This window comes from Melanerpes formicivorus, unplaced genomic scaffold (genome assembly GCF_026170545.1).
Source record: "Melanerpes formicivorus ecotype bairdi unplaced genomic scaffold, bMelFor1.0.p_v2 SCAF_1, whole genome shotgun sequence".
NCBI classification, from domain to species: Eukaryota; Metazoa; Chordata; class Aves; order Piciformes; family Picidae; genus Melanerpes; species Melanerpes formicivorus.
This window is the reverse complement of record NW_027142353.1, coordinates 56,695,624-56,706,929: the sequence shown is the minus strand read 5'-3', so window position 1 is coordinate 56,706,929 and position 11,306 is coordinate 56,695,624. Positions and strand designations below refer to the sequence as shown.

Here is an 11,306-nt window from a genome sequence, read left to right as displayed (position 1 = left end):
CAGCATACCCCTCCCACAAGCACATACTCCCACACTCAACAGCTGTGTGTGTGTACCTCCATTTAGAGTATGAACAATAGAATCAGAGCATCAGTGCTCTGGCTGGGAATGAGGGGTGTGTATGGGCTATATCCACTTCAGATAAGAAGTTTCTGCTTGAAAACAGTTTTTCATATGCACTTCTCCTGTTTAAGATCTCACTACCATTCACATACAGACTCTCACTTCATTGAGAAAGGTTAAAGTGTTTGCCTTTTATTCAGAAGACTTGCTCTGTTTCCAGTGATACTTTTCCATGTCCTTCAAACCAAAGAGCCCCTACTTTCCTAACAGCACCATCAGTCTACCATTAAAAAAAGAAGCAGCAAACAAATCAAAAGCAGGTAAGTTCCATGATGTGATATAGCATAAAGAAACAAATACAGCTAATACATTAAGAGATGAACATCCACATGAAGTTATGTATGTTGCTATAAAACTTGTAGTATGCAGTTAAAAGATTGGTAAGCTTACCAGGTCTGCTAGGTGTTTAAAGCAAGTCTACTTAGGCTGTAACTACACTGTCATGCAGGTTTTAGGCATGACTTTGCACTCAGAAACTAGCTACCTCTATTACCCACACATGTCATGTGGGGGCCTTTCACACAGCTTTCCCTACAGCCAGCAGCATCTATGCAACTGTCTCAAGCAGTACTTGCAAAGCTGTGAAGCTGCAGCCTATCACTGTTTCCTCCTTATGAATATGGGAGTAGAGGATTCATCTGCATCCAGCTGGTTAAGGAAAACAGAAAACAGTCAGTTGTGTACTATATAACACCATAAGTAACATGGAATCTTAAGACTTTAGAAAAATATTTTAATTGTCAGTTCACAAGTAAAAACTATCACTACTACAAAACATCTGGTATACAACTAGAATATCTAGCTTAGAAATTTGTTCTTATTGCTGTTGCATGTAGTTTTCAGGAGCTGTGTCTGCATGAAGGTATGAATGGGTTTCCCACTAGTCACAGTCAGCTTGTGAGGGTGCTCATAGGAAGATAAACCTTCCTATTTAATCCTCACAGAGTTTTGATGTTTAGGCTGCCCTGGCTTTTTTCAGGCATGCACAATTGACATCTGACACTATGCATCAAAGTTGTCACCCGACTTGAAATTATTTCATGTATCAAATTTCACTTGCAGCCTTCATTTGAAGAACCTTCACTCCAAAAAGAGTGAACTCCAGCACTGACACCATCTTAACTACTTGAAAATCCTATAACTGTGTTCTGGCAGCTATCAGATATTAACTCATTCATTTCATTTTGTTTTGTTTCTTCCTTGTTCTCATGGTTGGGGTGCTGTTTTTGATTTGCAGCTTTTTTGGATCTTCTGAGGAAAAATTTTGTCAGTAAGTAACATAACTCAGCCACATTTAAAAGAATGCAAATGCTGGACACAGCAATCATGAAAATAGTAAACACTGTCTTTTCAGTAGGTCGAGAAACAAAGCAGTCTACTGTGTTGGGGCAGGGCCAAGCATTACACTTCATTAAGCGAGGCATTCGGAACCCATCGTACATGAAATAAAACGCGTACATGAAGACCGCCTCAAAGACCAGTCTGAAGAAGATGCTGCTTGTGTATGTCCACCACAAGGAGCCCTCAATGTGAAACCTCTGTTTTCTGATTTCTTCAATGTCCTTGTACTCGCATTTCTGGTCTCCTTTTCTGAACTGCCTCTTCTTCTCGTGCCTCCTGTAAGCTACATGCATGGCCACCAGCAACGCAGGTGTGGAAACAAAGATCAGCTGCAGGGCCCAGAGTCTGATGTGAGAGATGGGGAAAAAGTGATCATAGCAAACATTCTTACAACCAGGTTGCAGAGTGTTGCAGACAAAGTCATCTTGTTCATCTCCCCAGACTCTCTCTGCAGCCACAACAAGGATCATGATACGGAAGATGAACAGGACTGTGAGCCAGATCTTGCCGATGCTGGTGGAGTGTTTATTCACACCTCCTAAAATGGTATGCAGAGCTCCCCAATCCATTGTCTCCTTTTAACTGGCTAACCTAGAAGACAAATAAACAAAACTACAGTTAATCAAGACAGCAAACACCTCATCAAACACGTGGTATAAAACAAAGACAATATCCTATAATTGCTGCCCTTCCACTGGCTCTGCCAACATTTTGTTGATGCAGAGTCCTAAATAATAATCCAATCACATAGCAACAAGTGATATTTAATTGATTACACACATGGTATCACATTCATTGAACTTCTAGGTGCATTTGCCAACTGAAAACAGCTATTAGCCCCAGCTAGAACTCCTATTAAGCCAAGCTGGCCTGTCCTTAGCTTCAGAATGTAAACAATGTTTTCAGGAGTACATTCCAGCAATAAACACAGACCTCGAGGAACTGCTGCTGATGCTTTGCTCCTGAAAAACCTGCATTCATAGATTAAAAAGTGACTGTAGGGCTCTGTATTATTAGTTGAAGCAAATTCCACAATAGCTTGAAGCAATGAAGGTGAAGTCTTGGTCATTATCCATCTCATCTTGAATTGGATGTTTAAAATTAGTGCTTAAAGATTCATTCCAGAACTGCATTTCTCTCCACTAACTGCAAAAAGCACCTAGGGTAACTAAACAAAGACTCCTTCAGTATCAATGTCTGTCAGGTGATTTCTCCCTCCCTTCCCCACCCCCCTAATACCACAGACTGCATTACTCCTACAACAGTGGAGAGATTTCAGAAGCTGTGAGACTGAAGTCAACATCTGAAGAGCCCAGACAAGGCAGCAGTAGTTCAGAGACTTTTCAACAGAAGAATATAGTTTCCAGTAGGTGAGTTTCAAAGTGCTATTGACTGTAATGAAGTAAAAGATTTCATCTTTGTCTCCCACACAGCACACCACAATCATCTGTGTTTGCTCAGTTTCCACAAACAACTACCGTCCACAGAGAGCATTTAGGGGCACTTCAGCCCATTTTTCCCTATCCACTTTAAATGGATTTACAGAAAGTTGGTTTGCAGGCCACTCTAAACACTAGAAACCAGCATTTCCTGTGCTCATCAGCCAGGACCCTCTAAAAGCACTCACAAGATCTCACTGCTGTGAAATGCTTCATGAAGGTTTTTATTTCTCAGCTTTAATTTGTTTGCATCTCAGCATCCACCTTTCTTTGGCCTTGACTTTCTTTGGCACATGGCATCACTAAACAGAATCACATTTTCACGGCGAGGCTAGAAAACCGAAAACTAGCTGAGATAGTAACCAACCTTTGCCCCTTCTTGCAGTACCCCCTTGGCCTTTCAGGCTTGTTTGCATGCTGGTGGAAAGTCACATGACTTCTGTGACACTGCAGAGTGATATGATGACTGACAGATATCAGTGAAGTCTTGTTCCTGCAGGGTAGCACCATTAAGATTGTAGGGCCATACTCAGGCAGCCTAAATTCCAATCCAAATACACTGGCCCCAGTGTTTCCTACTAGCTGGCTTTAAACAGCTCTCAATGCAATTTAGAGGATCCAATGAAGCCAATTCAGAGACTGCTGAAGTGTCCACCTCTCTCCAGTAAACAGGCACAGTGACCCAAGCAGAATTTCAATTAACTGAGTAGGGCCCTTCACACTAGTAAGCCATTAGTGCTCATCACTCTGGCTAAACATTGTTTGGACTGTCTGTACTGATTTACTCCTAATTTATTCAAAAGCTAGGATGTCAACTTATGATCACAGGTTACCTTTCTTCAAGATACTTGCTTTTAATATTTTACTTGCTAGTAACAAGGTCTTAACTGTCTTGATTACAAAAAAAAAGCAAGCAGGAAGGCTACTTCCCTTTAATGGGTGGTAATCTTACTGCACCTGGACATGAAAACAAACCCTTCCAAGCCTCAGCACAGATCTGTTCTGCTACCCACTGAATGTCACATTCTATTTCAACAATCAAAGGAACACAGAAGTATATGGCTGTTACAGCAAGAGTTAAAACCAACCGAAGATCACCATGCTCCACTGAAAAGTTATGAGGGAACTAGTCTATGGAATCACACAGAGAAACACTAAGGCAGGTGTTTTGAATTTGGGGTTTGGAGTTTTTGCTGGTTTGGGTTTCTTTTTTTGCATCAGTAGGCCAGAGAGCAGCAAGAGAAGAACTACAACTTAACTATTTCTGCAGTTCTCCAGCTTCCAGTTTGGAGCTCTGGGTTGCCACAACTAAACCGCATTCTGCTTTAAAACCAGCTCCTATAAGCCTATGTTAAGCCACAATGACAGAGCAGCGCATACACACAGTGAAAAATCCCTGCAATTCCCAACACTGATGGCAATTATCACTGAGCTCCTGTATTTACAAGTACAGCTTGCTAACAGACACTTTGGTCACTGTTACAGACTGTTACACTGAGAAATCGTTAGTCAATGGTTAAATCCATGGCTTCGGCAAACCACAACTCGAATAATACAGCAAAGGTAAAGCCAACAGAAGATACATTACTTTCACATACACACTACACTGCCTGCTGCTCTAAGATATTGTCAAGAAAAAGTAGTCATTAGCAAGTATTATAATACTGCTTATGCTACGAGAACATCTAGGAGTTCCATTCAAGAAGAGGACCACAGAATGCTAACTTATGCATAAACTAAAAGTAAGATTATACCCTTCCTGCTATAGCTACTTACTTATTCCACTAAACAGAAACGTTAGAGGGTATGCACAACACCTCCACTCCTATGAGAATGTATGGTGTAGCAGAAGTTACCAGTCTGGTGTGGCACTCCACCGCTTTCAGCAGTGCCTCCCAATACCGATAATGAGATCAACTATCTGCCAAGCTTAAAGACACTTTATGGCATGTGGGAATGTGTTAACCAAGATAATCTATGCAAGAAAGCACTGGTCCCAGTGTCCCTCTCCAGCCCCCAAGTTGGGGGCAAAGATAATTCTGCTGCCTGAGAACAGCAGGTCTAGTGCAGAATCTTTGCCACAGAAAAGATTTAGAACCTCTAACCTGCATCAGGCCCAAGATCATTACCACTACAGCTGTATGGTGAGGTCCAGCATGCATTCAAAGGCCCTGCTTATACAACCTTCCCTTCAGGTCTTGATACAAGCAGTTATGCTGGGAGCACCAGCATCGAGCGCAAGAACAGGCTGCATAGAGAGGTGGTGGAGTATCTACCCTGGAGACATTCAAAACATGCCTGGATGTGTTCCTGTGCAACTTGCCCTAGGGGAACCTGCCTTGGCAGAGGGTTTGAGTCAATCTCCCGAGGCCCTTTCCATCCCCTACCGTTCTGTGCGGTGTCTTACAGCTACATATGCTGTTTCATACGCAATTTGAGGAACACACAGATCTGGATTTCAGCAGTTGTGTACCAGCATACCAGCTAACCTAGGGTCTAGTTTATAGCTTAGCAATTAAGTGTCTGCTGTTTTGCTTATGCAGAGATTCCTGTTGCTGAGTACTGTACTGCAAGAAGAGCAGCGGCACCACCAGGACCAAACCAAAGAAACTTCTCATAAATACAAATTTAAGTCTTCCAAAGACAAGGTCCTTTTATTTCACTAAGAAAGGCTGGCAGGCAGGCTACAGCAATTGCTAACTCTCTCAAACTTCCAACATAATTGCCAGCCTTCCCCATGCCTCAGTTTCTCAGACATGAAACTGGGGATAAGAATCTCACCATCTCACAGGGCTCTTCAATACAACTACAGGCTTCAGAGTCATACTTTGTTATCAGTGGACCAAGACAGATAAGTAACAGCTCAAAGGTGAAAGTACAGAGTTTGATTTCTATCATCCAGGATGTTCCTGCTACCTGAAAAGGAATACACCTCCCTACATTGCTATAGCTTTAATGTAAAGTTGAAACTTAAAGAAGATGAAGCTTTGAACTCAGACTTTGGCAAGCAAATACCTTTTAACTTCACTATCACAGGCAGCTTCCAGCTATTTTAATTTTAAAGCTATATATTACAAACTTCAAGGAACATGCAGCTGGAACACTCTGAAATACTAACAACTCCTTTCCTAAAAAGTTGAATAAAGATCAAAAGAGTAGTCTAACAACCACAAACCCCATGCAGTTCTCTAGTACTTATCAAACTTTTTCTTCCTGAACAACTGTCTCCAGACCAGAGTGGAAACTGGAGAACAGCAGAGCCATGACAGAAGGATTACAGTATATCTGATTTGACACAAGAGCAGGCAAAGACTCATCAGAAACGGGAAACCTCTGACAGTTGCAGGTCCAAACACTGCAGGCACTGTACTTCCACTCCAGTTTATGAAAAGAGGAGGTATTCTTTGCTCTAATTAAATCCAATGTTAATCCAGATGCAGCCTTTAACAGAACAGATCAGGACCCAATACACCACACAGTTAAATGTCAAAAAAGTATGCCAGCTAAATATACACAGCATTAAGGGTTCACTTCTACCCATCATGACCCCCTCATGACTGTCCCATATTCATGCCCCTACCCAAGTTTGTTTTTTCAGGCATGTTTGGAAATACACAACAGAAGTTCACCATCCTTCAGAACATCTCGGCACAAAATTCACTCCACTTTTGGAAAGCAGGAAATGAGAAATGCTAGCCACACTTGAAGGAGCAACAAGACAGCACAAGTCCTGCTGTCAGCCATTCCCCCCATAAACTTTGCTTTCAAAAGAGGTTTTAAACTTCTTATTCACAGTCAGTCCAATTCCTAGGGACTCTGTCTTCACTGATGCAAATGTCATATTGCCCATGCTTTTAAATAAAGTCTTTTTCCCACACACTGTGTCCTGCTCCCAGACATGGTAACAGCAACTTTTTAGTTATGACATTTTTCTGGGTTTGGGTGGGTTTTTTTAGCCTGTTACTTAATTCCTATTTCCCTCTCCCCAGACTTATGCAAAGTCTGCATCCCCTCTGCAAATCTGCCCACTTCAATATAACGTTTTCTACAAAACTGGTAAGAAGTCACTGTGCCTTCCACACAGGCAGAACTTGTTTCATAGTTTCATTCAGGGTTGGAAGGGACCACAAGGATCATCTAGTTCCAAACCCCCTGCCATGGGCAGGGACACCCCACACTAGATCAGGCTGGCCAGAGCCTCATCCAGCCTGCTCTTAAACACGTCCAGGGACAGGGCCTCGACCGCCTCCCTGGACAACCCATTCCAGGGTCTCACCACTCTCATGGTGAAGAACCTCCTCCTCACATCTAGCCTGAATCTCCCCACTTCCAGCTTCATTCCATTCCCCCTCGTCCTATCACTGCCTGAGATCCTGACAAGTCCTTCCCCAGCCTTCCTGTAGGCCCCCTTCAGATACTGGAAGGCCCTTTTGGCTATGGTAATTAAATTTATCAACACAACAATTTTATTCTGCAGTGTAGCTTTTCCTCCAGCGTGTATTTTGTTACCATTTCTTTCACGAAATGATACAGGAGCAACTTTGCCCTTACAGAAATAAGTATCTATTACAGGAAGAAACATTTCTATGAGATAAGGAATAGAACCAGTTTTCAACTTTCTTTTATCAAGTAACCAGAGAGGTGTTTCTCTTTTTCCACATTCCTCCTGTTTTGACAGTGCATTCTCTCTCCTCACATATCACCACTTCCAAGTTTTTCCTTACACAAACTAGTTTTTAGCCAGGCACAGCTCCCCTATCAGATAATTCATCAGTCATCATTAAATAACAATTAAAAGCAGTGAGGAACAGAACAAGGAAAAAGGTCAAAAGAAAAAAAGCTAAGATTCCACCCACACTCCTGTTTGGTGCAGTTTCTGGAAACACTGATTTCATTGGAACTGTTTACATGAAAACCAGAAAGGAGTAACTTGTTAAGCACCCTCTTTACCCACAGGTACCAACTGAGTTTATGCAACGACTGCTGTTAAGAACTTGTACTTATACCTGACAATGAAGCTTTTCCACAGCTGCTGAGATAGTCTGCTATAGCTTTTTCACTGTACAATTACTTTTTGATTACATTTTGCACAAATGAAATGAGATTGCCCAAGTAACTTGAATTATACTTGAAAGGATGCAGAACAGCAACACAGTGCAAGGCCCAAGCTTCAAAAACTGTCACGACAGAATTAATTCCTCCACAGAAATACTTTAATTCATGGCTTGTAATTGTTCAAATGTTAAGCTCTTTCTACCAGTTCTGAGACCATTTCAAGGACTAAAATCCTCAGAAATCCTGACACATGCAGTGTAGGTACAACCCCATAGCTCTGCAAGCACATTGAAGATCCCACCTGCAACATCATAGAAAGTTTGGGGTTCAAAGAGACCTTTAAGAATCAAGCAGTCCAAAACATCTTTGACTAGGTAAGGTTGCTCAGTGACCTGTTCAATCTGACCCCTCCAGGCAACCTGTTCCAGTGCTTCACTACCCACCCTCACTGTAAAAAAAATTCTTCCTTGTATCTAGCATAAGTCTCCCCTCTTTTAGTTTAAACCCATTAGCCCTTGTCCTGTCACAACAGGCCTTGCTAAAGAGACTGTCCCCAGCTTCCCTATAAGCTCTCTTTAAGTAGTGTAAGTCTGCTATAAGGTCTCCCTGGAGCCTTCTCTTCTCCAGGCTGCACAACCCCAACACACTCAGACCGGTCCTCATAGGAGAGATATTCCATCCCTCTTCATCATTTTTGTGGCCTTCCTCTGGACCTGCTTGAGCAGATCCATGTCCTTCCTGTGCAGAGGACTCAAGCTGGACACAGTACTTCAGGTAGGGTCTCACCAGAATCACCTCCCTTGACCTCCTGGCCACACACTGCAACATCTAGCTGACACAAGGAGGTGCCCTCTTCTTTGAGGCTGAAGCTAGGCCCATCACTGCCATGTCCTCTAAGCCAAATCTGACACAACCACATGCACATCTTCCTGCCTGCTACCTTTCTCGTGGGGCTCTTCCAGGTATCTTGCAAGCAGGGTTTCCAGCCTGAACAGTGGAGAGCAAGAGATACTAAAATCCAGATATAGCTTCTTTTAAAAAGTCAAGGACAAAAAGTCCATTTTATTCTGCTCTCAATACAGTGCACATATGTACATTTTGGTAATCCCAAATAGAATCTAAGCCCAAACTCTCACAGCATTTTACAGACCACAGCCAGTAAAATCTCATCAGTGAACAAACACTGGGTTTAAAAGAGCATCCTTAAGACAAAAGGTTACTTCCTTCTTGCAACCCCTTGCCTGTTCTTTGTGCATTTCCAGGCTACACAGTGAAGAGTAATCATAGTAGTATCATAGAATCAGTCAGGGTTGGAAGGGACCACAAGGATCATCTAGTTCCAAACCCCCTGCCATGGGCAGGGACACCCCACACTAGATCAGGCTGGCCAGAGCCTCAGCCAGCCTGGGCTTAAACACCTCCAGGGACGGGGCCTCAACCACCTCCCTGGACAACCCATTCCAGTGCTTCACCACTCTCATGGTGAAGAGCCTCCTCCTCACATCCAGCCTGACAAAAATTAGTTGTTCTGCTGGGGAAAAAATAAAAAAGAAGAAAAGACAAAGGAAAAAGAGAAAGGACAAAATCTTCAACACTAGAGAATCTAAAAGTAACACTCCATCCATTAGTGCCCAGTGAAGGGGAAAAATATCCATGCCCAGCACCCTGCTGCCAGCTAAGCAAGTACTCCTGCCCTTACTCCAACGCATCCCTCAACGTTTTACTTATGGGCTCATGTACTCATTCCTATGCAATCTTATTCCAGCCCTGATACTCTGAAATACATTTACTTCTGACTCAGAGCTCTAATTTTCTATTCCCTCCGTAATTCTGCGGAATGTTTCCAGTGTGCGATCAGATGCTCACAGGACATGTCAGTTTTACTGATGCAAGCTGTTTACCTTCGTGCAGTTCTCTTAACATCTGTAGGCGTGTCGCAAATTACCTGTAATTGCGGAAGCCTTTCCTTGCTTGCTGCGTTTAGCTGGTTGGGCACTTCACATAACGTGGTTACAAGGAGCTGTTGAGAGAATACCGATTTTTAAGAAGCGACGCTGTTAGGTGTTAAACGTACGATTAACAGCGGCGAGAGCATTCGCAATGAAAACCGGTCGCGGGGGGTTCAAGCACTCCCCCTCACGCTGAAGCTCAGGAAACGAAACCTGGAGCTCCCAGGCCGAGCTGGGGTAAATCCCATCAGGCACAGGGAGCAGCGCACACAGCCACCCCTCCACCGGCACCGCCGCCGGCCCCGGCCCCGGCCCGCTTGGAGGGTGGCCCCCACTCCCTCCCAGCGGCGGGCAGTGCCGCCAGAGCTCCCGGCGCCGGGGCAGAGGGCCCCGGGCCCGCGTTAGGGCTCAACAAGTGCGGCGGCAGCGGCAGGCAGGGACGGCGGGCCCGGCCAGCCCCACATCGCCCCCGGCCAGCCCCACATCGCCCCTTCCGCCGCCACCCGGCCCTCGGCTCGCGGGCAAGCGCGCGGGAACGGCCTCCCCTACCGCCAGCCCAGCCCGGCCCGGCTCGATCCCATCCCAGCCCGTCGCAGGCTCGCCCTCTCCTATCGCACCCCTCACCTGCCTCAGTAGTGTCCGCAACCTCTGGAGGAGGTGCGCCCCCGGGAGCTCTCGGGCACCCCGGGCGGGCAGCGAGGGCTTAATGGGAGCCTAGCGATGCCTGAAGAGCGGCCAGCCCCAGCCTCACCACCCCAGAGCTTTAAGGTCCTTCCCTGTTCACCTGCCGCCGCTTTTAACCCGCCCCTCGCCCGCCTCCGCCCGGCTCCTCCGGCCGGCCGCCCGCGGAGGCGGTGGGGAGCCCGGGGCGGGGTTAGGTGGCCATCCACGCTGCTGTGCCCCTGGGAGGGGGGTTGTGTGGGGAACACGGCTTTGAACGTGAGGGGGAAAACGCCCAAATAACGGGCGGAACGACTGAACTAAGCACAGAAGAGCGGGCAGGAGGGATTGTGTTCTTCCCGGGGGCGGCGGGAGGTGGCCGCGTCGCGAGCGCTTCCCGCCGCCTGGGGACTGGCTTGAGGATGCCGTGGGGGAGAGCAAGAGGGAAGGAAATAAAGATAACAGCAGATACATGGCTGGTTTGGGTCGCTTGGTTTTGCGTGTGTGCTGGAATTTTGTTGTTTGTTTGTTTGTGCGTGTGTGTCCAGAGGAAATTATTTTTTTTCCCCTCTTTTTTTTATTAAAGGTAATAGGGTCATATTTCCATCTTGTCAAGTCAGAAAGGCCTTGGGACAGAAAAAAAAACACGGCCTTTTGTCCTGGAAATCATTGAAGAATTACTGGCCAGACACAGAAGGAAGAGCCAGTAGTTTCTGGCTTTTTGAGGTTTGTTTTCAAG

At 45.1% G+C, this 11,306-nt stretch overlaps 1 protein-coding gene across 3 annotated transcripts; it reads right to left on the bottom strand.

Moving 5' to 3' along the window:
* Nucleotides 1-234: 234 nt before the first annotated feature.
* LOC137444009 (gap junction beta-6 protein) lies at nucleotides 235-10,710 on the bottom strand. 3 transcript variants are annotated; one of them, XM_068144313.1, is made up of 3 exons: nucleotides 10,532-10,710; nucleotides 9,860-9,978; nucleotides 235-2,055 (listed from the first exon to the last, which is right to left on the bottom strand). In XM_068144313.1, exon 3 carries the CDS (start codon nucleotides 2,031-2,033, stop codon nucleotides 1,242-1,244), a length of 792 nt encoding a protein of 263 aa, XP_068000414.1. In that variant the 5' UTR covers nucleotides 2,034-2,055; nucleotides 9,860-9,978; nucleotides 10,532-10,710; the 3' UTR covers nucleotides 235-1,241. The 3 variants fall into 3 exon arrangements, with proteins under 3 accessions (XP_068000414.1, XP_068000404.1, XP_068000424.1); XM_068144303.1 differs by having other exon boundaries at nucleotides 9,904-9,978; XM_068144323.1 differs by having other exon boundaries at nucleotides 9,904-9,978; nucleotides 10,536-10,710.
* Between the last annotated feature and the right edge of the window lie 596 nt (nucleotides 10,711-11,306).

Coding starts and splice junctions, on each gene's coding strand:
- LOC137444009 (XM_068144313.1), bottom strand. CDS start 2,033: ATGGATTGGGGAGCTCTGCATACCATTTTAGGAGGTGTGAATAAACAC.